Source organism: Astyanax mexicanus, chromosome 17, assembly GCF_023375975.1.
Source record: "Astyanax mexicanus isolate ESR-SI-001 chromosome 17, AstMex3_surface, whole genome shotgun sequence".
NCBI lineage: Eukaryota > Metazoa > Chordata > Actinopteri > Characiformes > Acestrorhamphidae > Astyanax > Astyanax mexicanus.
Genome location: NC_064424.1, coordinates 9,834,149 through 9,860,019, shown reverse-complemented (window position 1 = coordinate 9,860,019; position 25,871 = coordinate 9,834,149). Strand labels below are relative to the sequence as shown.

At 38.9% G+C, this 25,871-nt stretch overlaps 3 protein-coding genes across 3 annotated transcripts; 1 reads left to right on the top strand and 2 right to left on the bottom strand.

The window, feature by feature from the left end:
* Positions 1–619: 619 nt before the first annotated feature.
* On the bottom strand, positions 620–13,817 carry LOC103025100 (transmembrane protein 151A). The gene is made up of 2 exons (XM_007254187.4): positions 13,683–13,817; positions 620–5,142 (listed from the first exon to the last, which is right to left on the bottom strand). Exons 1-2 carry the CDS (start codon positions 13,740–13,742, stop codon positions 3,514–3,516), a joined length of 1,689 nt encoding a protein of 562 aa, XP_007254249.2. The 5' UTR covers positions 13,743–13,817; the 3' UTR covers positions 620–3,513.
* A 4,178-nt stretch (positions 13,818–17,995) lies between these two features.
* Positions 17,996–22,202, bottom strand: ovol1b (ovo-like zinc finger 1b). Its single transcript, XM_015607098.3, has 4 exons — positions 21,286–22,202; positions 19,467–19,672; positions 18,431–18,671; positions 17,996–18,335 (listed from the first exon to the last, which is right to left on the bottom strand). Exons 1-4 carry the CDS (start codon positions 21,374–21,376, stop codon positions 18,016–18,018), a joined length of 858 nt encoding a protein of 285 aa, XP_015462584.2. The 5' UTR covers positions 21,377–22,202; the 3' UTR covers positions 17,996–18,015.
* Positions 22,203–22,979: 777 nt separating this feature from the next.
* Positions 22,980–25,267, top strand: tmem223 (transmembrane protein 223). The gene is made up of 2 exons (XM_007254188.4): positions 22,980–23,594; positions 24,901–25,267. Exons 1-2 carry the CDS (start codon positions 23,105–23,107, stop codon positions 25,197–25,199), a joined length of 789 nt encoding a protein of 262 aa, XP_007254250.2. The 5' UTR covers positions 22,980–23,104; the 3' UTR covers positions 25,200–25,267.
* Positions 25,268–25,871: the final 604 nt, after the last annotated feature.

Genomic DNA, 25,871 nt, shown 5'->3' with positions numbered 1-25,871 from the left:
AGGTTACACTAGCTGTTACATTTAAATAATGGAGGTAGAATTACAGTATATTGGAAAAAAACGTGATTGAAAGTTGGCTGTTTTGCCATTGAAACCTATGGGGATGGGTGGGGTTACACAGCTTTCTGAAACCGAACAGTAGGGGGCGCCCGACCTGTGGTGGCTTCACTTTTGAGAGACGATGCTCTGTCCAGCTATACACAGTCTATGGTATGATATGTGTGTGGGGGCATCTGCATTAAATTTGGATGTTATTTCTGAGTTACTTGTCTGTTCGCACTGAAAACTCCAGCCAGACGTCACCAGTTACCATCATTGCCACGCACTGTGCTGTCCACTATGGGTGGTACTGCCTTCTATGACATGTCAGGGTAAACGACTAATACAGTATGACGATAAAAGCCTAGTTATACAGATATGGTTACAAAAAATACTCATTAAACACATGGCTGAAATGGTTTGACTTTATTTATGATCTTTATTTATGATCTCCATGATACCCAATTCCACTACCATTACATCCACCACCACCACCACCAACCACCTCCACCACCACCACAGAAAACTCAATGCTCAGTACTAGTTGAAACAGTAGCAATAACTAGGTAAGTAGCAGTCCTGCTGACAAAATAGAGATGCATTTGGTATGTGCTGTGTTTTTTTTTTTTTTTTTTTTACTTTTGCTGCCCCAGATTTTGCTGTAAAATAGATTTTTTTGCAGGATTCTACTGGTACATTCATTCACTCATTCTGTGATAAGCATCTCAGCGGTCATCCTGTGTTCTCACCGGTCCCTGCACTGTTTGTAAAGCAGATGACTTACTTGTTGTGCTTGTTAATGAGCCAACGTTCAGTAACCATGCTGAACTATGACTATGCAAGTAAGCATCAACTTGGGATTGGTAAGCTGGTCTGTATCTGTGTGGAAATGTTGTAGTTGTGGATCATGGCTTGTGTTTTAATAGGCAATCATGTGCTTTTCACTAGTGACAGTCATTAAACATTGTGGTATCCTGTATTTTTCAAGCTGAACCCCCAATTACATTAAAAAGGACAGCTTTAAACTTAAATGACAAAAGCTGCCAGTATTCAAGCAGTACAGGGAGCAGGTGATGTGATGAATGACAGACTGAGCATTTTTTAAAGTGGTCTTGTGATTTCAGTTATGTACCACTGTTATGAGCTTAACAAAATTTTGCATGGCTGTTACAGATGGTTAAGATGGTGCTAACATAATCCCTTATTTTATTTATTTGTTAAACATTCTTTACACTTCTTCTATAGACCACGTTTTCCAGGTCTATCTGTTCGACACTGAATTTAGATTTCTGCATTAAACAGTCATAACGTTACTGTAATGTAACATCACGTAAGACATATGGAGTGAAGACAACTGTATTAAAAAAACAGCAATTTACACTGCCATATCTTTACTGAACAAATGGTTTAAAGAAACAGAATCAAGGATAATGAGCTCTCAAGTAGAGGTTAATTGGTGTCACATTTTCCAATTAATTTTGTTGTGTGTTTGACCTGTCCTGCCTTATAAAAATAGACACATGTTTGGTCATCAGCTTTTTTTTAACAACAGAAACCTGTTTAAACACCACACATCCCAATCACATCATTTTAAAAGGCCTCAGAAGAAACATTCAACTATTTACTGGAAGTAAGCAGAGCCCTACCATATTCAAGGCCTTGAAAACCATGTCACAGACCGTGCAATAAGCTATTTTACTGTGTAATAAACAGAAGGTTTGAATTTATTGCTTATTGCTTTATGTGCTATTTTTCAGAATAGCATTTAAGCTTCATGTGAAGTTTCAATTTCATCTTCAGAAGCTAAGACATTTCAGTGGCTGACTGGGCTGGGTCCAAGATTGCTCTAAAAACTTGTTTATTTTTCTGTCACTTCAGCCTCCGTCATAGCCATGTTCAGAAACATGGAGTAATAGTGACAAAACTCTTCATAGAGACATCAACTTAAAAATGTATTAGGTTTAAGGTCTATTTTACTACTGAAAACCTCTATCTTTGCCACTGCACCGAGGTAAATCCAAGCGCTATTTTGTCTTATTCAGAAGATCCATCAGTATCAATTACTTTAAGTATTTTGTCACTAAAATAGCATAAAGCCTAGGCTTGGTCTAGGCTTAAATTGAAGCATTATGGTAAGCTATGCTATATATTGTAGCAACTATTCTCTCTGATTTACAAGGGTTTTGTAATGACTGATGTGAAACAATTATGTAAAACCTGTTTTTTTGTTTTGTTTAAAGAGGGTCTTGAATATAAGCACATTTCCCATAAATTAAGGCCTTAGATCTGAGTCCACATAATGACAATGAATTACCTTCTTTTTAAAGCATTTGTTCATGATATAGCAATGTAAAATTAGTTTATTGTTAAATAAGACTTTTCTTCTTTATTATTATCATTATTATGTGATATAATTAGATTAAGATCAGATCACATTTTAAGAACTGTTCGTGCAGATAATTCTAAAGAGTTCAAAAACTCACTGTGTATGTGTGTAATGCCGTATTATATCTATATGCGGTTGTGCTAGCATTACTCACATGGCGCTGAATAAAAATACCTTTAAGGCAAAGAACAGTGGAGTCATGAGCACCAAGCTTCTACAAGGCAATTAAAAGATTAAACGAAATCATGACACAATAAGGTGGGTTGAAGCATAAGTACAAACAGCAAGGGATTACAATTCATCAACCTACGCCCTCTTCTAATAAATCTCTACCATTTTTTATTCCCTATTAAAAATGGAGAGTCTCTTTTCCCCTGAGATCTTTTGGCTTTGTTTCGGTCTGCTCTCATGTCTTTAAAGAAATCAACTGAAGTCAGAGACCATCTGCTCTGCAGTACAACTACAGTTACACTTCTATTTAAATAATGGCATTAGGCTACAGACGGTTCAAAATGTAGCATGGACTACATTTTTTTTTAAGTTGCTAGGCCTGGAATGTCTTCACTACGTGATCAGGTACAGTGGTCCAGCTCTTCATGTAAACTACAATACTCCTAAAAGGACAGACAGGCTACATGGACTGATTGAGCATTTTTGTTTAATTATGGAGATGGTACTTCAAGGCATAGAATAATAGGATACTGATCTCTAATGATTCATGCCTATTAGAATTTTCTAAAGGGTCAGTTCATGTCAGCTTGCCGCCAATTGCCTCAGACATGAACTGACCCATTTATCGTATTTTCCTTTAAACCCTACAACTTTCAGTACATTCACTCATATTGCAGTTGTTCTTCAGTGCTAATCTCTTTCATAGGTCTTTTATAGGGTAACAGCACACATTTTCTCTGTCAAAACAATCTAAAATTCAGGATTCACCTTTTATGTAACTTCCCTGGGTTGTTTCTTTCTTCCGAGAGTGCCCAACAGTGTTCTGCATTTCTTTCTTTATTCTTTTTTACTTCAATTTGCTTACCTGTTTACCATTGCAAACATCCTAATATACATTCTTCACACCAGTCCCGCCATTATCCTGTGTCAATGTCCTGGCCACCATGGCAGCTCTCTTCTCCATGAATGATCAACACAGGAAAGTACAGAGCATCCTGATAGGCTGGTGGCCTGTCCCTCTCTTCTCCCCTCACCCCTCCGTTTTCTCTGTCATCTCCCTGTCCCTGGTCCTCGACCTCGCAGTTGTCTTCATCTTCCAGACCCTCGCTCTCCAGAACACCTCTCCTCTCCTCATCTGGTCTGCGGAACCCCAGACCCAGAAACCCCCCACCTCCCTCTTCCCCTCTGCTCCCTAGTCCTCCTCCAAGGCTCCTTGAGTGAAACAGGCAGGTGTGGCGGTTTCGGCTGGAGTGCAAGCGTCCCAGTGAGAGGCCACTGCGGCTCAGGACCAGCCTCCCTCCAGGCCTGACTGGGAATGAGCTTGCCCCCATAACCATGTTTCCTCGAACCCAGGAGGGCAAAGAGGAGCTGCTTGTTGACCTACGGCAACGAGGGCAGGTCTGGAGGAAGTAGCTGGAGTTGCGCCTCATTCGGGCTGCCACTGCAACGTTGAGCGGTGTGTTAGTGTTAATGTCCAGGTCCATGAGCAAGGCCTCAGAGTAGCTAGGCACAATCTGCTGATTGCAGCGAATGTGCCACTCCAGTTCAGTTATATCCACTGTGTTCACCCTGGAAATTACACGAAGAGTGGGACCTCCAGTGCCATGCTCAAATCCTGATCGATAGTTTTCACTGTTATCATTGTCACTGGCATCTTCATTCTCACCAAACAGCTTTTCCACATGGTAGTGGACGTAGGCCGTGCGGTATTCAACCACCACTCTGAGTGGCCAGGACAGAAGCAAAGCAGATGCCAACCAGTATACCCAGCGGCGTGTGTACCAGGGAGGCCGTGCAGGATCTGGGAATGCAAGCATGTGCTCTCGAAAGTCTACATTCTTGAGGTGCATGCCCTCCCTGGCCTCCATGTAGTCATCCAGGCCCTCATTGTCTCCAAAGAATCGTGCCCGCTGTGTAAGGTAAGCAGTCTCGGCACGGGCACTGGCAAAGCTGAAGCACTTAGTGAAGCGAAGCCGAGTGACAGGGTGGTCCAGCAAGCCTTGTAGCTCCTTGGAAACGTCCTTAACACCGTGCCGGGAGTAGTCAAACTCAGAGCTGGAGGTATGTGTGTTGACCCGTTCGTGGTATACTTGTGTGGTAGTGTAGGCATCACCGTTGCGGTAGCGTGTCACTTGCCTGGTTCGCCGCACGTAGTGATAGCTGATGGCCTTCCACCAGATGCAGGGTGTGGCTTGCTGCAGCCTCTGGATTCGGTCGTACACCTGATTGATCTCAACCTTTGCCAGGTTTGCTGTTTTGGAGTAGCAGTGCCAGCACTCCACCAGATAGACCACATAGAGCATAGCCAGGAAGGCCACTGGTATGTAGACATATCCATTAGAACAGGGGCTGTCATGAGAGAGGCCGACTCGTTCACCATAGTAAATGGCAGGACCTTGGTCATCGGATGCCATGACTGTGATGCGGTACAGGGAGCACCAGCCCAGCGTGCCAAAACAGCCATACATGAGTAAGGTCAACAGCAGGCACTTCCAATGGGATTCCCGGCACAAAGATCCACTTAAGGACTGCTTGAGGGGACGTTGCTGCGAGTGCAAAAGGGATTATGGTTGGGGTAGAATGGATGGAAGGATGGGAAGCAATAAATAAAGATTGGGAAATTGTTGGGAAAGTTACGGATCAGGTGTGGGTTTAAAGAATGGGTTAGGAGATTGTGGAAAAGGAATGGAAGGGAAGGAGAGAAACAAGAAAAGTATATTAACACTGGTTATGTAAGAAATAGTCACAACACACATTTTGCTGGCTAATTTTGCTGGGGAGTGGCATTCATTTTATTCGCAGCGGAAATACCACAGCTAAGTGGGAAACTGCCTCTAAATTTCCGACATATAGCTCAGAGAGCAGCTTGGTGAAATATACTTTTCAGTTATGGAGTAATTGACTTTTCTTCTCCAGTCTCTTGAGGGCTGCATACATTTCCTGCCTGCTCGTAACCCAACCCATGACTGCTTTTAACATGCTTTGTATCAGCACAGAGAGCCAGCACTGAATGCTTTTAGACATCAGTGCATCATTATAAGAAGATGTGGGCTGGCTCTCAGCTGCCATTTCTGAATCTAGTGGCAGCTTAAAGTCTAGCAGCCATATTCCCTCTGCATGCGCTATTTCTAACCACAATAAAAAAACAATTATCGACAGGACATAACGGCCTTGACAAAACGGGGATGCTAACAAACACTGCTAAAAAGAGTGGATTCCCTGTGTATTCAGAACCCTTACAGAAGCCCAACTATCATTTTACCACATGCTCTCACACTTCATCTCTTTCGCGACCACACATGCACTCCGGCACGCACACACCCACAATCCACTAATAGTCAAAGCAGTGCCCTTGCTGTGAGAGATTGCAGCACTAAAAGGCAGGCTGCAGTCCAAGCTGTGGTACAGAGACTGCGAGAGCCCAGCTCTTCTTGGCAGAGGTGCACAAGTTTAATTGTGCTGGTTTTACAAGGACAAGAGAGCAAATGATGACAGGAGAAACAATTAAAACCTGCAATGACCTTTACACCTCTGTTACACCCATGCTTTAGACATGATTTATGTATCATAGTCAATTATGAATGACTTCATAATTCAAATTATTTTCTGCCGCTATATTAATTAAGCATTGTCAATGCAATGTGGGCATTGACATCACAAGACATAAAAACATCATGCAAGCCAAAATATATAAAACAAATATTTTTTTGCTGCATGATACAAAAGGATCACTTCAGTATGTGCAGTAGTAACACCTACCAGATATAGATTTTATCAACACAATTATAACAACATTAATTCAAAATTAAGCTTCAACACACAGGGTGAATTAATAATATCATAACATTTGATTATTGAACTCTTAGGTATTGTATAAAACTGCTATATATATATTGCAAAAAAAAATATATATATATATATATATATTTTTTTTTTGTATCAATATTGTGCAGCCCTAATCTTGGCTGTACAAAATACAACTGATTTACAATGAATCACTGATTTTTGGTGAAAATCCCTGTATTTATTACTATCACAATATATATTGCAATATGTACTGCAATGCCAGTTTTTTTCTCTAATTTCTTGCTGCCCTGGATTATGTCTTATTTCTTAGTGAAAAGAACAAGTTCTGAACTAAAAAGAAGCATTATAACATGATCTCTGAGTGCAATGAAATAGGCTACATTTTCATTGATCAATTATTCATTGTGTAGATGCTCTATAATGACTGGCACAAGTAGCTCGTCATAGAGTAGAGTATGGTGGTGGGCGGTAGAGACAGTGAGAGGATGTGCCCTGTTTATGTTGTAAGAAAATGTCCTTAGAGACAAAGAAACAAGGATACCATTCTGGAAGCTTCCATGATTAACAGCATTTAAAAATGCTCTAACATACTGCACAGTGGCAGTAACATATGAATACTGTATAAAGTCCACCTGGTGTTTCAGCAGTCGGCACTCTATTTAACAGGCTAAATTATTTAGCTGCTGTAAGAATCTACATCTTGAGGAGATCATGTGTGTGTGAACACTTTCATATGAGAGGCACCAGAGAGCTGAGTGCTTGAGTGGAAGGGAGAGAATAAGTGAACATCAAAGTGCACTTGTGTGTGTGTGTTTCCAGAGTGCCCTGAGGTATGATTGGGCTCCTTGCTATACACAGACAATGAAGGAAAATGAAAAGAAAGGTGAGGGATTCCATTCAGTTTCACAACACTTGTTACTGTAAGAGTGAAACGTCTTAAGAGGAAGTCAAAACCTTCATAAAATATATAAGGATGACACTGATTCTTTTAGTAAATGTGTAATCTACTGTGTAAATTATTGATTAGCAGCCTAAACATAACTATTAAATGAACAATAATACCTTGGAATCAAATATTCTACAGAAAAAACTTAAACTTACTATCAGATTTAAGATATGCATCATTATCAAACTGTACAGATGTGACAAAACACCATATTGTATGCTATCATATTAAATTGCTGTTTCATAACATGTATGTTATTTTGTGGCAAGTGTATGAGTTTTGAGATAGCAAATTAGCTTGTAGCTAATCTCTTAGGATGCAGACACTATAAATAACCTTCTTTTTTAAATAAGGTACTCTTACAGTGACATACCACAACTAAAATCATAAGCTAAAGAACACTGCACTGACCTGCAGTACATAGGGCATCATATTACAGTGTTGTATCATGACTTGCTCAGCTTGTGGAGAGAGACATTACTAGTATATCATTTTTGGCAATTTGACATGCATTTAGGTACTATTTAACTTTTTTGGTAATACTTTGCAAAAAGGGTACATTATCTAACTGTACGTACATCAAAATGTCTCCACTAACTTTTAATTAACACTAGTTAAAACATAAATCAGTACAACTAATGGCTCATTCAATAATTTATTATTCATAAAAATATTATTTATATTAAATATTATTTAATATTATTAAGTTATTTATTAAGCCCAATAGTGCTACAAAAAACAAATATGTGAATACACAGTCATTATTTATTTTATCTTTTAAAAAGTTTTAACAAAATACTTTTTTTATCAGGTTTTAACAATATATTAGTACTCATAACTGTGATAATTTGGGCAATTATATATATTGTGTAACGTTACATTTTCATATCATTCATCGTAAAAAAAAAACATGTTATAAATTTACACCCATAGAAAGCTGCCAACTTATAATACAGATTAATAATAAATCCTTAAAATATCAATATAAAAAGAGGCTACCATGTTTTTTAGGGACATTTAAAGTCTCTTTTCAAAACACCACACATATAACTATCCACCAACTGGTCTAACCAGAAGAAGAAAAAAAGAGGAGGGAGGATAAAGTGATAATCATAAATATGAGTCTCTCTTAAACTCATGATCGCCTACTCAGCACATCCTCTATCTCTGTCTGCCCCAGAGAGAATCACTCAAGCAGTTGTATAAGCCCAACACACACACAGATGTAAGAATATCTCAGTGGGAGTAACATGCTTCAGCGCAAGCAGAGAAATAATGTCAGACAATGTAAGACAAGAGCTGCAGCTACATGGAAAATAGTTCCAGTCATCAGTGCTAGTATGGCTGTAAGTGTAAGTGTTACATAAACATTATAATAAACTCAATAACATATCCTAGTCCTTCCCTGCCCCCTGCCTGTCTCCCAGTCTATCGATCAGTCTGTAACATTATATGGGTAGTTAACTCAGCAACTGCGAGTGTGAGTGAAAGAGCCGCTCTCAAGGTTTTGATTGCCTTTGATGCAAAATGACATCAAAACTGCACCATTTGCTTGAAGGAAATCTATTTTTAAATGAGTATTTCTGATTTAGATTAGTTGAACTCTGATGCTTTTCAGGTATCAGTACTAAGAATGCTGACATTAGTGTTCTGAACCTCGGCAAATGCAATGTCATTAAATAATTACCCTCGCTGTCCCTCTGCTCTCTGTTTTTGTGTTTTACTACAATGCAAAGGCAATGTGTGTGAGCTAAATGTAACAGTCAAGGTGGCAAAAATGCAGCGCTCTAAAGAAGGTCAATGAGAGTGCAGATTCAGGTGAGAAGAGAAGGAGAGAGAGAGAGAGATAGTTAAAGAGAGAGAGAGAAAGCAAAACCTGCTGTTAAAAATGACCTTCTTGCTAAAATATAATCTCTTAAATGTCCCTCCCTGAAAGTATTGGCTTTTGAAGCTACATTCCGCTTTCCATAAAACACATTTGGGAAGAGATCTTGAGTGTGACTGTAATGATGTTATGAGCTCTGTCTTTGTCCTTCATTTTGGGGCACACTATGTAGAGCAGAGTGGCAGAGCTTTCGTGCATGACCCACTCACAAGCTCCAACACAGCAAGAGACTGACCACTCACAGTGCTCAGAAACAGCTCTCTCACTAACATTCTCATTAACTTGTCATAATATAATCTGATAAACTGACTGATGGTCCATTTGAATGAATTGTGAGAGCCAATGGCCCACTAATGGGGAAAACAACTGCATAGGTCCTGTTGGAACTGAAATAAGTTTGGGGAATGGTAGACTGTGGTGCTTCAATATTTGTTAACCCTTCAGAAATGTCTATATTGCTGCAACAGTTTAACCTAAACCTTCATCAGATTATCGTTATTCCTAAAAGTAGACAAAAACTATTACAATTGTTCTTTTATTTACTAAGAAAAGTATACAACATTCCAAATTTATCAGTGGCAAAGTATGTGAACCTTAGCTCTCAGTTTCTGGTGTGAACCACTTGTGCAGCAATAACTCCAAATAATCATCTCTGTAACTGTTGGTTAGATGTGTACAAAACAGCTTTAACACTTTTATGCTGGTGGATAAAATGCTGGTGGTCTTTAACTTTTATATTAGATTATGGTCAGGACTTTGCCATTTTAAAACATTACCTTTATTTTTCTTAAACCATTCTTTGGTAGGATGACTTGTTTGATTAGTGTCATTGTCTTGCTGCATGATCCATGTTCTCTCTAGATTCAATGCACAGACAGATGTCTTGCAGAATTTTATGCTGGAACGCAGTGTTTTTCTTTCTCCAAACATAACACCTTCATTTATAAAACGCTCTATCCATCAACAAATAAATGTTCCAGTAACCTTCTGGCTTGCCTGTGAGATCTTTATTAATAGCAGGCAGGCAGAAATGTTTTTTGGAGAGCAGCAGTTTTCTCCTTGCAGCCCTGCCATTCACTCCATTGCTGTTCAGTGTTCTCCTGACTGTGGACTCATGAACATTAACATTGTGAGAATTGGCAATAGTGGCTTAGAAGCTACCTTGGGTTTTCTGTGACCTCACAGAATATTACATGCCTTGCTCTCTGTGTGATCTTTCTTAGCAGACCACACCTGGGAAGGATAATAATTGATCTAAATTCCTCCGTGTGTACACCATCCGTTTGACTGTGGATTGATGGAGTGCAAACTTTTTAATAGTCTAATATTTAGCTTATTTCTTATTTGATTTGGTACTCTTTGTGTACTTATTACCTTAAATAAATAAAATCTAATATTGGTGTCTCTTTTGTGTGTTTGCTTTGGTTCTCCTTATGTACTTTTTTTTTTAATTTAGGTAGAAATATAGACAATTTGAAAGGGTTTACAAACTTTCAAGCACAATTGTACATTAAAATGAAAGACTGATCATCTGATCATCAGTGAGGACAAGCTTTTTGCCTCATTCCAAATAAGAGGGTGCTAAAGACTGTGCTAATATTTGGTAATGATAACTTCATTTTACACTCATCATCTAAAAAAGTTAACTAGACCTGAATAATCTAATACTCATCAATAAGTGAATAAAAGAGGTCTTTTGGACCATCCTTACATTTACACAGGAGCTTTCAACTGACCACCTATTAGAATCTGAATAAAGGCATTACCAATAGCTTCTGTTTTGAACAGTTAAGTGAGTAACTTCCATGCAATACACCTTTCTAGGAAAAGCACAGAACAATACACATGCTAACTGGGAAGTAATAAAATGATCATGTCTATTTTCTAAACCTTGAACAATGCATTACAATAATTACCCATTATTTCATTACGAAAATGACTCATAGGATCTCAAAGGGATTCCCTCACTGTCTGAGCACTTTATTGCTAGAGGTCAGTTCCACTGGCGTCGCCCTGTCATATCAGTGTCAGCAGACAATTGCATAAAATAGTAATCAGCTCAGATGTACAGATGCTTAGTTTAGATTGTTATTTAATTAAGTAATTCATATACTTTGGAACTGAAGAATACTAACTTTAAATGTTACTCTATTAATCCATAATAATAATACAGTTAGATAAACTCCTGACTTGTATGTTTTATTAATGTTGTTTATACACTGTGCAAGAAATTAGGCTAAATACAGTAATTTTCCAAGTGTGCCTGCCACCCGGTAAGATGTAAATTGCTGGATTTGCAAGATATTGTGGGAACTGTAGAAGGTTAGAGCATTGTTATGGTAAGTGTTATCTTGTTTGTTCCTAAAGCCCTTCATTCATCTCTCTCCCTTTTGCTGCTGCAGAGACTGAGAAACACTTTATTAAACTCTTTTATTCTTTATCCCTCACTGCTCTAATTGATAGATTTAGAAAGACTGAACAGTAACATGTATTTTAAATTTTTTTCTTCGTTTATCTGTCACTAATCATCCCCAGAATTAGTGTGATTAAATCAATATTATTTTAATCCAACATTTAGTAATGAAGTACCATGTGAGCCTTACAGAAACTTGCATGCTATAACTTGCATCTTCCCTGATTATATATTCACCATACAATTACAGACTAAATATAACCTAATTATATACATATATAATATCAACAACCATTTCTAATAATGTTTTGACATTATCATTGAAAATGATTCTGATATTATTCTGTATGATACAATTGGGCAAAATATGCAGTGTATAATATGTTGCTTTTATATAAAGTTATTGTATCAGTTTGAATCAGGGAAATAATGATCTGATTGTTGTGCACAAAACAGACTAAAACCCTGCATTAGAAGGGTAATTATTTAAAGGATATTATTGATCCAAGGCTGCATGCTATCCGGCTCAGTCTTTTGACATCATCAGGTACTTCAGGTAATAAACATCTGCTCTTGAGCATAAGGTCTGTATTAACCTTTTCAGTGTTAACAGCCAGTGGAAACAGCAGGATTTAGCCATTTGTTGAGAGAAATTGAGTTCTTGTGTCTGAATGGAGAGAGTGACTTGTGTACGCATCCAGGGTACCAAACAGACCTGTTTTCAAAGCATCCATCCAGTTTTATCTGTGTTTCTATGACGACTAAGAAGGCTCACAGATCCCACGTGGCCCCTCCTCCTTTTTAACAGGCTAGCCCAAAGCAAACAGGAAGGATGAGGAGCCACACTTAAGGGTGTTATAGCAGATCATGATACTGCCTTGTCATTTTGCAGGCTAAACTAACAGGTCAGATCATAGCTTTTTAGCTAGTTACCTGCTTCACACAGAATTTATCGCCCATGACAAGTAGCTAATCAGAATAACTAATCAAACTAATTGAAAATGAATAAAAATAAATTACAAAATTTTATTATGTGCCATATATAGGTTACTCTGCCACATTTGCATCACCTGCATCAGCTAATTAGGACTATCTGAACATAGTTAGTAGTGGTCTTTCATATTGTATGAAAATTTGCACAATGAATGGACCAATAGAAATGCTACAAAATGAAATTCTAGAATTAAGGTACATATACAGCTCTGGAAAAAATAAGAGACCACTTAAAATTTGTGAGTTTCTTCGATTTTACCGAATTGAAAACCTTTGGAATTTAATTAAGAGGAAGATGGATGTTCACAAGCCATCAAACCAAGCTGAACTGCTAGAATGTTTGCACCAGGAGTGGCATACATCTATCCAAAAGCAGTGTGTAAGACTGGTGGAGGAGAACATGCCAAGATGCATACAAACTGTGATTAAAATCCAGGGTTGTTCCACCAAATATTGATTTCTGAACTCTTTATAACTTAAAACTTTATAAATATAAACTTGTTTTCTTTGCATTATTATTTTTTTTCCAGAGCTGTATGTGCCAAGCATATATGAAACCTATTAAAAATTAGAACAGTTTCACAGATATACTGATACAATTTAAAACATATAGTTGACACATATAGATTAACTGGCCTACATGCATTTTTTGTATATAACTATAGAAATAAACATGCATGTACAACTTATATGCAACATTTAATAGCATAAATAACTTGTTTATAAGCTTGGGATTGCTAGCATTAACTGTCAACAGGAAAAAAATATATAGCTAACAACATTATTTCTAATTTCCAAGCAATTATGTGAATTATTATGTGAATGCACATGAAGGCTGGTAGGGAATGTTTGGTTTATTTCTGGAGATGTGTGGAAGAGTTTGGTGACCTCTGGGTTGCACTATTTATAATAAAGCTTAATAAAGTAAGCTTGGGTTATCAGCTAGACAATATATGGAGAAAATTTAATCACGTAGCTAGTTTACGTAGGTTAGTTAGCCATTAACCTTATCTAGTTAGCTAACTAGCACTAAAACTCTTACCTCCTCCCTTCCTCCCCCTGTCAGGGTGGGCGCCTCTCCGCTCACAGTCACCCCCTGCATCCTTCAGTCCTTTCCCTCTTCTCCACCTGCGTATATTAGAGCTGAAGACATGACCTGGCTCCAAACCGCCCCTGCGGTCCAGCAGCGACCTTTCAGCCCATCCGAAACTATCCTGTTAAGCCATGTTAGCCTCTGTTGTTTGTTTGTTAGTTGTTGTTGTTGGAGCTGTTGTTGTTTTTCTCGCCTATCCGTGGCGAACGTGCATCCTGTCTTCACCAAAAACGCTCCCGTCTTCCCCCTCCCCCTCCCCCCTCACCTCGCATCACTAACAGCGCCAGAGAGCAAAAACAACGCTTATTCTTTTGTAAAACGAGAAAAAAAAACAGCTCGCGGAGGCCAGAAATGGAGAGTAATGAAGGTGGTAACAGGTCACGCCGCTGCCTTCCCGTCTCCCTGGCTCCGTATGGCGGGAAGCGCGAGCTTTCCTGAGCGCTCGCGCTCATCCGGGACACGCAGCGGCGAGGGGGCTCGCGGCGGTCTGCTGTTAAAAAACGGGCAGCCGCTATTCATCTATTCAGCGCGTGCTCTCAAAACGCCCTTGACACACACAGGCGCGCGCGGTGTCTGCTGCCATCTCCGTCCTCTCAAACGGCGCGTGTGTGTATGTGTGTGTGTGTATAGGCTACCTGATCACCACATACACACATACTCTCAAACACACACACGCACGCACACACTGGCTGGCAGCTGACGTCACCCTCACGCCCACCTTTTCCAAATTTTAGACAGCTTTACATTTAGCACATTTAGGGCCCTATATAAGCGATCTACAGGCATATGTCAGTGTGTGATTGTCAGAGTTTCTTTGCTATCGTAACGACGGGAAAATCACGCCTTGCTCACAGTGAAACAGGCAAAAGGCATGTACTAATTGTCTTAAATAATTATGGGTGTGTTTTGGGCGTAACGTGCAAAAAACCAAGAGTGTCACTTCCAATCACAATTCCCTTCCAGGAAGCCAGGTGCGCTCTGACTTTGGCAGATTGCTGTGCAGCGCATCTGTGCTTCTCAGCAGAGGAAAGTGATCTCCACTTTTAACCTGTGAAGGTGTGGAACGTCATGTTATTTTATTTTGTATTGTGTTTTTTGTTGATGTAAAAGTTTGGTTTTGCTGGGTGTATGCAAGCTGAGCACGCACCAGTGCACCTGTATTGTCATAACAAACACATTGTGGAATGGCCCTGTCTACTGTTTATGATAGGTTTTTGTAAGCATCTTAGGGTGTATAAGTTCTAATGTGCCCTGGGCTTTATTCTTTGTGCTGTGTTCTACTCATGCAACACAAAAGTGTAAATTATTGTGTACTCATATTGTGCTGAAGTAGTGTGCATGATATGGTTAAAGGAAAGTGAGCCCAAACTAAGAAGGGTTTTCTAGTTGTTTTGAAGAACCAATTTTTTTGCATTTGATACTTGACAGCTAAGGCAATGGACCATAAACTCTTTTTTATTTCATAAAAAAACATTATGCAACATTTTTGATGATTTTTTTCTTGTTTTGATACACAGCAGTTGAGGAAGTGGACCATGAACAAAGTGTTTTGCTGTGCTTTTGGATCCTTGTCGAGCCACCATCGGATTGTTGTGGTTGTTGTTGTTTGTTGGGTAAATTATAACAGGCTACATATTTTCTGAACACTATGCATATCCCCAGATGTTAGGTGTATGATTGCTCATCTTCCTGTCCTATCATCACAATGTAAATGTTTCATAACAGCTGACAACAGACAACAGATTTTTTCTTATCACTACGACAGATTGTGTCCTCGACTGCTGTCCCTAATTATCTGTCACTGTCAGACAGACCCACCAGTTAAGGATGCAGTCGCTTAGGAGCTTCAGCAGGTACCGTGGATGCTCAAACACGTGCTCTAGTGCACCTAAAGATGGCGCCAAAGTCTCATTCAAGAACCCAGTCCGAAGGTTGGTCATTGATACCATCCCTCACCGTTTCTGGCACTGCAGGATGTTGCAGCACTCCAAGGCAACCTGACCCAGGAATGACAGTGCACAGAGACTACTGCTATCAGGACTCCAGATATAGAACCATTTCAGCACCATAACAGTGTGCTAATTTGCTTCTTCGTGGGGTATTTTGTTGTGCAAATGATTGTTAAGTTAAAAGATTATGTCAAATGTCTACATAAGATGTGAACAAAGTTATTCAGAAAGCTTTGAGATAAAATATGTACCGTTCTACAGGAATTTACAGTTTTTGGAAATAGTTAACTTCAACAATGCTTGAATTACACAAAATGGCAGGTTACATACAGAGCTTGGCTTGACCCCCAAGTTATTTTTGCCTTCAAGGCAAAGGAAAACAAGCTTCTAGATTTTCTCTGATCTGGCAGTGAGGCGGTAGAACAAATTTCCCCATGGGGTCCAGACAGCTGAGCTTTCTTTTCTGTCTTCACACGAAGACTGAAGGCTCATCTATTTTGAAGAGCACTTCATTTAAATCAGCACTAAACATGCACTTACTGAAGGCATGTGATTGCATTAAATGTCTTACTTTGATTGCTTTCGCATTCAGGCACAGTGTAGTATTTGTACGTATTTGTTGGGTACTGGGTTTTGTGCCTCTTTTGTATTGAGGTATCAGTGATTGCCTTACTGAGAATAATAAAACACATTTTGATAATTTCAGTTTTTATTGCTGTATACATTGTATACATTTCATAATATACACTGAATTGTCAAAAGCAAATATGCTTTTCTTTGAGTAATGCTTGGTACTGTCCAGGGAAAGCTTTCTACTAGATTTTGAAGCATTGCCAAGACTAGGCTTAATCCCTTAATCCATAATGTATATAGACACTTTAAACATAAGTCATCATATGTATGTTATAAACTGAACACGAAAAGCTTTAAAATGAATATAGCATCTACATGTCTAAAATTGCACTACAGAAAACTTAATGATTAAAAACACACAGACTTCTGCCCACTTACAGGCCTCTACCCACACACAGGCTTTTGCCCACTCACACACTTCTGCCCACTCACAGGCTTCTACCCACTCAGAGGCTTCCACCCACTCACAGGCTTCTGCCCACTCACAGGCTTCTGCCCACTCACAGGCCTCTACCCACTCAGAGGCTTCTGCCCACTCACAGGCTTCTGCCCGCTCACAGGCCTCTACCCACTCAGAGGCATCTGCCCACTCAAAGGATTCTGCCAAGTCACAGGCATCTGCCCACTCACAGGCCTCTACCCACTCAGAGGCTTCTGCCCACTCACAGGCTTCTGCCCACTCACAGGCATCTACCCACTCAGAGGCTTCTGCCCACTCAAAGGATTCTGCCCACTCACAGGCTTCTGCCCGCTCACAGGCCTCTACCCACTCAGAGGCGTCTGCCCACTCAAAGGATTCTGCCAAGTCACAGGCATCTGCCCACTCACAGGCCTCTACCCACTCAGAGGCTTCTGCCCACTCACAGGCTTCTGCCCACTCACAGGCATCTACCCACTCAGAGGCTTCTGCCCACTCAAAGGATTCTGCCCACTCACAGGCTTCTGCCCGCTCACAGGCCTCTACCCACTCAGAGGCGTCTGCCCACTCAAAGGATTCTGCCAAGTCACAGGCATCTGCCCACTCACAGGCCTCTACCCACTCAGAGGCTTCTGCCCCCTCACAGGCTTCTGCCCACTCACAGGCATCTACCCACTCAGAGGCTTCTGCCCACTCAAAGGATTCTGCCCACTCACAGGCTTCTGCCCGCTCACAGGCCTCTACCCATTTAGAGGCGTCTGCCCACTCAAAGGATTCTGCCAAGTCACAGGCATCTGCCCACTCACAGGCCTCTACCCACTCAGAGGCTTCTGCCCACTCACAGGCTTCTGCCCACTCACAGGCATCTACCCACTCAGAGGCTTCTGCCCACTCAAAGGATTCTGCCCACTCACAGGCTTCTGCCCACTCACAGGCATCTACCCACTCAGAGGCTTCTGCCCACTCAAAGGATTCTGCCCACTCACAGGCTTCTGCCCACTCACAGGCCTCTACCCACTCAGAGGCTTCTGCCCACTCACAGGCTTCTACAAAAGCACTTCTGCTCACTAACAGGCTTTTGCTCATTACCAGGCTTGTGCCCAGACAAGTTCAGTTCTTTAGATCTTCTTCTTGATGGTTACCTTGTTTGTTAGCTCTGTCGTGTCATCATCATTATGTAACCCTGACATACCAAAAATATGTGCTATTTGCTGCATCTTTATCATAAGCAATTTCCTTACTTTGCCAGGGTTTAAGTGAAAGCGCAATAATTTAACTCAATTTAATTTAACACATCAAAATCCCCTGTATTGTGGAAGTGAGGTGAGCTGGGAGATGCACTGCCTTCCCGGCCATGTGGAGGCTTTTTCCTTCTATTGGGTTTGGCAGTTCCGCTGCTGGGGTGTTTAGCCTGGAGGTGATTGAGTAGTCTCTCTTGTGTGGGAGCAGTCAGGCCACACTCTTCACACACATACAACTTGTCCCTGCGTTCCTTGAAAGCATACTGTTGAGAGACACCATGAATCTTTTTCAAGTGGGTCTCCAGAGAGCAGCGCTGAGTGAAGGCCTTATCACACGCACTGCACTTAAAGGGCCGCACACCTAGAAGAGAGAGTGCTGAGGTTAGTGCTTATGTATAGTATGGGGAGATAAAGAAGGAGAATCAAAAAGATTAGGACAGATGATGACAGTCATACCTGTATGGGTGCGCACATGCCTCTTGAGGTCGAAAGAGTCATTGAAGCCTTTGCCACAGTGCTCGCATGAGTACCTCTTAGAATCGTTGTGACTTCTCAGATGGCGTTTTACCAGTCGGGTGTTGCTGTAAGTCTTATGGCACACTGGACAGGATAGTGTAATAGGCGGTGTCTCTGTTGTATTTAGCTTTGTAGGTTGTGAGACATGTGATTGTTTATTTGGCGCCTCTCCCACGGTTATCTGCAGCAAAAAAGAATAGTGAGATGAAGATTTCTAACACCCTATTTAGCCATTAAACAGAAAAGTAAGTAAGCTTACACATTCAGTAGTTTCAATACTCTTAAAATTACAAATATTGCATATTAGTGTTGTATTAGTTAATAAATAATATCTAAAAAATAAGCAGGTCTATTTCTTGTGTTTGTTTAACTCTAGGTCTTGGAGAACCTGATATCTAGACTTTCAGTCCTTCGCTAGATTTTCCACACTACAAAATGCACCACTCTGGGGTTCTGTTTTTTTGTAGTGGTGTCCAAAAACATAGTGCTGAATTTCTGTGCACTGTAACAATCCCACAATGCACAGGGATAATGCATATGGTGCACAGATGACGTATGCCAGATAAAAATTGGTTTCAAGACTTGAGCACAGCTTCTCTGAGGAGGACCAATGTTCAGATTGTTTATGCAACACAATTTGCTGTAGTGCAGAATTGAGTTTGGAGGAAAGGAAGTCATTTACTATTTTGTGGATTTATGTTCCTGTAATATTGCAATTTATAGTAATCTGGATTTTTACATGTAGGGAATAGTGAATATGGACATAGCTTAGGTTTAATAGGCATGTTAGAGAAGGGAAATAGCCAAGCCATGCAGGATTTGTGGCCCTCTCGGAAGTTAATATATTGTAACTTTTATTGTTACTGTTATAAGCAGTATGTTGTTGTTATCTTGTAAAACTTGGTCAAAATTGTCTAGAGCAGGCCTGTCATTAAGACTCCCCCTAATGTTCTTGAAAATAGACTTGTTAACTGACCTTAATTTTGGTGCAAATGTAAGGGGGCCTGTGTGTCCTTAGATAGCTCTGTGAGCTGGACTCCTGCAGCTGAATGGCCAGGCCATCAGAGTGAGGCTGTGTGTGTGTGTCTCCTCTCTGTGCTGTGCAGGGAAGGAGGGGAAACTCTGCAGTGCTGGCCTCACACTCCTCCTGCCCATAACAGGAAAGAGGAGGAAAGAGAGAAGCTGAAAGTAAGAAGAAAACAACAAACGTTGAATTAACATTTTACATCAGCAGTTTAAACATACAACATTACACCCGTAGCTAAAAAAGTTCTATATAGTAATGGCTTTCCAACAGTGACCTTTTACATAGGCATGAGCATGCAGCACAATGTAGGGCAAATAAGGGGAGACACACATCCAGTCCCAAATGGCACACTTGCAGTCCTGTAGTTCTTATTAAGCATTTTGGAGAGGACTGTTATAAAGCTCACAAATACATACTTTTTGAGCTGTGTAAGCATTATAGCAAAATATATATATATATATTTCTTTTTACTTTTGAGTTAAAAACATTTCTTGAAAAACTCTTCAGAGATAATTGTTGTAAAAAATATATAAAAAAAAATAATAAAAAGGTTTGTCTGTTCCACTTGATATACCTGGTGCTGGTTGCTGCAACCATGCTTGAAAGTGCATAACTTTATAACATAAATATAAAGAGTGTGCTATAAATATATATATATATATATATATATATATATATATATATATATATATATATATATATATATATATATATATATATATATGGTGATGTTTTTCTCTGTTATTTATAATATCCAAAACCCAGCCACAATTGACTATAGAAATCAGAGTCAATTTATATTAAACATCTCTTGTAGTACAAAAATATATGTATATTCTTGCTTTTGTATTACAGAATGTCACTGTTCTACACAATCTAAAAGTTTGAGGATGTAGTGAAGAGTTTGGGATCTTCTGATATACAGCTCTAGAAAACATTAAGAGACCACTTCAATTTCTGAATCAGTTTCTCTGATTTTGCTATTTATAGATGTAATGAACATTGATGTTTTATTCTATAAAACATTCTCCAAAATTCCAAATAAACATATTGTCATTTAGAGCATTTATTTGCAGAAAATGAGAAATTATTAAAATAACAAAAAATATGCAGAGCTTTCAGACCTCAAATAATGCAAAGAAAACAAGTTCATATTCATAAAGTTTTAAGAGTTCAGAAATAAATATTTGGTGGAATAACTGTTTTTTTATTCACAGTTTTCATGCTTCTCGGCATGTTCTCCTCCACCAGTCTTACACACTGCTTTTGGAAAACTTTATGCCACTCTTGGTGCAAAATTCAAGCAGTTCAGTTTGGTTTGATGGCTTGTAATCATCCATTTTTCTCTTGATTATATTCCAGAGGTTTTCAATTTGGTAAAATCAAGGAAGAACATCATCATTAAGTGGTCTCTTATTTTTTTCCAGAGCTGTATAATAGTAAAAAGGTTTATTTGACTCCTAACAACAGTGTAAATCTTTTTTTTTTAAGTTTACATGTATAGCATTTATACAAGTCGAATTACGTATGTTACACAGGTAGGTGAATTTAGTGATAGGATGTAAAATCAGACAGTGTTTTTTTGTATTTAATAAACCATGTTTATAATAATAAGTAAATATGTAACTAAATATGTAATTTTTTCCTATGTCAGCTGAAATCCAACCATAAAATGAAATAAAAAAATCAGGAGACAAACAAAAATGGCCATGCAATCACATTAAAACATTATTACACTATTAAGCCTGTAAGATAAATGGTTACTCACTTGGTATGTATATATCCGCTTGCGCAGTAGCATCTGGGAGCAGACTCCAGTTTCTTTTCCTTACATTTTTCACCAGAAACACTCGTGGCATTTTAGTTTTTACTGCGGCCCACAATCCAATGCCAATATTTTAGCTGTTTCTCTAAATTCCCACTATGGATCACTCTACTGAATAGTTTTCCTATTCTTTCCTCTTTGCTATCTCCAAAGCACAAAAAAGAGCACTACTGACTCTTCAGGGTGTGTCTAGTCTTTAAGTACCCTTTAGATGTGGGTTTGACTGGAGGTCTTTGGGTGTGGGTTTATTTGGGCTAATTACCAACACAGAAGGCATTGTTCAGTGGCTAGTGTGTGCGTGTTGTGAGGGGTCCATTTAGTCCATTTTAGTGTAAATAAACAGCATTTTAATTATTTATTTCGTTTTTAATGTATAAATAGTTTTAGCTGTTTATTTACACTGAAGTGAATTGTAACAACTGAATCTGTGATTAACAAAAATGAAATTAACATAGCAGTAATACAGCCAACCATATTTCTTCTGATATATTTAAGTGTCAATATTTTTCCCTTTTTTAGTTTTTAGTTTTAAAACCCTCTTTACTTCTCTGTACTCTGTTCTACTGTATCTCAGGTCATGTTCAGATGGATTTCAATTGATTTTTAGCTCTGTTTTTACAGCCTTGCCTTCAACCCTGTATGCTAATATGGTCTTCAGTCAGATCAGATAACATTTATTCAGGTGAGAGACAATAGGCCCTGCCCTAAGCCTAACAATACACAACTACACAACCTCCCCCATCGGTGGGCACTTATGACTCAAGTGAACAGTAAATAAGGGGGATCTAAACCTGAGTTGGCATTAAAATATTTATCTGTCTCATATTGCTCTCTGTGGACTGTGGAGTCCAAGGTTGAAAATTAATAAAAACATTTTAACATTTGCTCCCTCCATTTATAATATTTAATTGTGTCACTTTGCTAAATAAAGCAAGCCCTCTAAACTGAGAAACACTTTATAAAATTAAGGAATGGATTATAAAATCAAGTAAATGATTGATTAAATTAAGGGAACTATTATTAAACTAGAGGGAGGGGTGGTCAATATGGCTCCAAAATAATATCACAATATTTCAAGGTATTTTTGCGATAGTGATATTAAATTGGGGGAATTAATTTGAAACAAATGATTCAATTGAGCGAACAAACTTTTAGTTTTAGGGAATGATTAAAATAATAAACTGAAGGAACAAATATTAAAATCAGAGAAAATAGAACATTTTAAATTAGGGAATGGTTTATTAAACTGGGGAAATTATTTATTAAATTGAAGGGACAAATATTATAATTAGAGGAAATATTTTTTTTAATTAAGGAACAGTTTATTAAACTGAGGAAATAATTTATTAAATTCAAGGAACAAATATTAAATATTGATTTCAGAGGAAATAGATTTTTTAATTCAGGGATCATTTATCAAATGGAGGAAATGGTTTAGAGGAAATATTTTTTTTATTAGGAAACGATTTATTAAACTGGGGGAATTATTAACCGCTATTGATTTCAGGGGATTCATATTTAAATTAATGAAAATGTTTATTACATTAAAAGGACCACTGATTAAATACAATTAAGATAACTGACTGAGAGATACCTGTTTTCTACACTGCGGGCTCTATAACGCAGTCCCTGCCTTTTTTGGACTAGTGCGGTATCCGTAGCGCTAGTAGAGGAGAGCATGGCGGCGCCCTGAGAGCGAGAGTGAATAACTCTATATAGTCTTATATAGGGTAAATATAATTACGGGGAACTGCAGGTGGAGATGGGCTTCCTCTGTCTGTTTTTAGCTGCCCGGGTCTGCGGTTTACGGAGCGCTGGGTCGCTGCTGTCTGTAAGGAGGACGGTCGTGCAGAATTTACGGGATTTTAGCGCAGTTTCTAAACGCTGTGTGCAGATTAGCGATAAAACAGCAGGTTTAAACCTGGTAACACCGCCAGTCAGACCCCCAGCGCTCTACACCGCAGCGATCAGCCCGCGGCTGTGGCGGGGCTGTCACTCGGCCGTGGTGAGGGACGTGCTGCTGTTTGAGCATGACCGAACCCGCTTCTTCAGGTTGCTGGCTCTGTTCTGTGGAGGTCAGTTTCTATTCTGGACCTACTTGGCCTACTTTGCGTTCACGGGCCTGAGAGACACCAGTAAAAGCGGCAAAGAGCCTCGGAAAGTCAGAACTGACCTGGGACTCTTCAGCTTTGACATGAACCTGGGATCTAATGCCTGGAGGTTTGGATTCACCCTTTCTTGTCTGGTGATTGGTAAGCCCAGATTTACTTAAACTTAATTGGTTTTATCAATATACTTAACACAATTCACAAAACCACCCAACACCCAAACTGCACAAATATCTCATATAAGAGACCACTTTAAAACGAAAACCTCTGGAATAGAATCAAGAGGAAGCTGGATTATCACAAGCCATCAAACCAAGCTGAACTGCTTGAATTTTTGCACCAGGAGTAAAGGCATTAAGTTACCCAAAAGCAGTGTGTAAGTCTGGTGGAGGAGAACATGCCAAGATGCATGAAAACTGATATTAAAAACCAGGGTTATTCTACCAAATATTGATTAATAAACTCTTAAAACTGTATGAATATAAACTTGTTTTCTTTGTGTGACTTCTAAAAAAATCTTTGGGAAAATTTGGGAGAAATGTTGTTGGTGGTTTAAATAGCAAAATCACGAAAAAGTGTTCTCAATTTTTTTCAGTGCTCCCAATTTTTTTCAGTGCTCCCAATTTTTTTCAGTGCTCCCATTTTGCCTTTCACTCTGAGAACATTCCACTGCTCTGTAATAACTACATAACACAGTACTGTACTTTTACTTTCAGTACTTCACTACTACCTTTTACAATAAACAATACTTGGGTACAGAAAATGTTGAATACTTTAGTACTTCCACTTAGTGGTGTTTAGAGAACACTTCAGCTTCTACTCAATTCAGTTTTTTGATGGAGCACTTGTACTTTTACTCAAGTCTGACTTGGTGTGTCATATCTTATTTTACTTTAATAAAGTCGCCAATATCATGAAATATTTTAAAATTTTAGGGACATACGAGTCATCGTGCAATTTTTTGAAGCAAACCATGACAGATTATATCTGTCCAGTATAAATTATTTTACTTCAGTCTTAGATATGTGGAGTACTTTTTTCATGTCACCGAGAACATTATCTCACAATTATCTCTGAAATACCATGATATTATTTTAGAGGCATATCGTCCAGCCTTAGTATACTGTGTATCACAGTGTTTGACATAGGAAGTACCTTCCCAGCCAACATTATCATGTTTGACTTACATGAGTAAAATGGGCAGATTGGTACATGTGGTGTTACAGGGACACACTTTTTATTTACTCAGATTTGATGCATATGATGGTATGTGTTTTTATATTATGACAGTATTCCTAAAAAATGATTCAAACATTTGTAATATATGGACTTTTTTACAATATGCAGTATATTGGATCATAACTGCTCTATTGTAATATCTGTGGTATAGCCATATCCTTTCAAATACACAGCACTGCTATTAAATATCTTTTCTCTTTCTCTTTTTCAGGAGGAGGCATTGTTGGACTGGGTTTGTTGTTCAGCCGCCGCTCTGTCAGTCGTGTTCTTCTACATAAGGGAGGTGGAAAGGTGACGGTGCAAACCCAGTCCCCCTTGGGAGCTAGTAATGCGTGGCACCTTACGGTGCCTTTGAATCAAGTGGCATGTCATGCACACAGGCAGGAATCCCCCTCCTTCATTCCTCTCAAAGTCAAAGATCACAAGTTCTACTTCCTTCTGGACAAGGAAGGGACGCTAAATAATCCCAAACTCTTTGATATCACAGTTGGTGCCTATAGACACCTGTAGATGCAATGTGCTTTCATACAAAAAACTAAAATAAAACCTCCAATAAATGTCTGCTTTGAGGAACTTTTTATGTGGAAGCTGGGATGTGTTATTTTGAAATCCATGTTGTTCTGCTTTTGTTCTGTATTGAACACCAGTAACATTTTTTAAGTCATTTACTTATTTTCACATTTCTTTACACTTTCTGTTTTAGAAACTTTATTATAATAATAGTTTAATTAATAGCATATAAAATAATATGGACATTCAATTATTTTTTTTTATATTGAGAGATTAAGGTAATATAACCAAACAAATAAAACTGAAGAAATGTCTAGCAAGTAGTAGATCTGAGCAACCATCACAGTGTATAACAAGAAGTCCTTATTGTTTCCCATGACTGTATAACAAACTTTACTCCCACTAATAAAGAAAAATAAAATACTTGTAATGTAGTAACAAATATAAGTACACATGAATTTTCCAGAGCTACTACGAACGTGTTTTAAAGTCCATTTGAATATGTCCATTAGGCGTATTTAACAACTAAGGAATTTTAGGAAAGTCTTCATACAGTTAGATGTGTTCTTAAACTGTGTACAGTAGCACAGAGAGCATTTTGCCTAGGCGTTCCCATTTGTGTGATTCATAGACAGCTGGTTGTACCGTCAGTGGATTTCACTTGCATTTGTC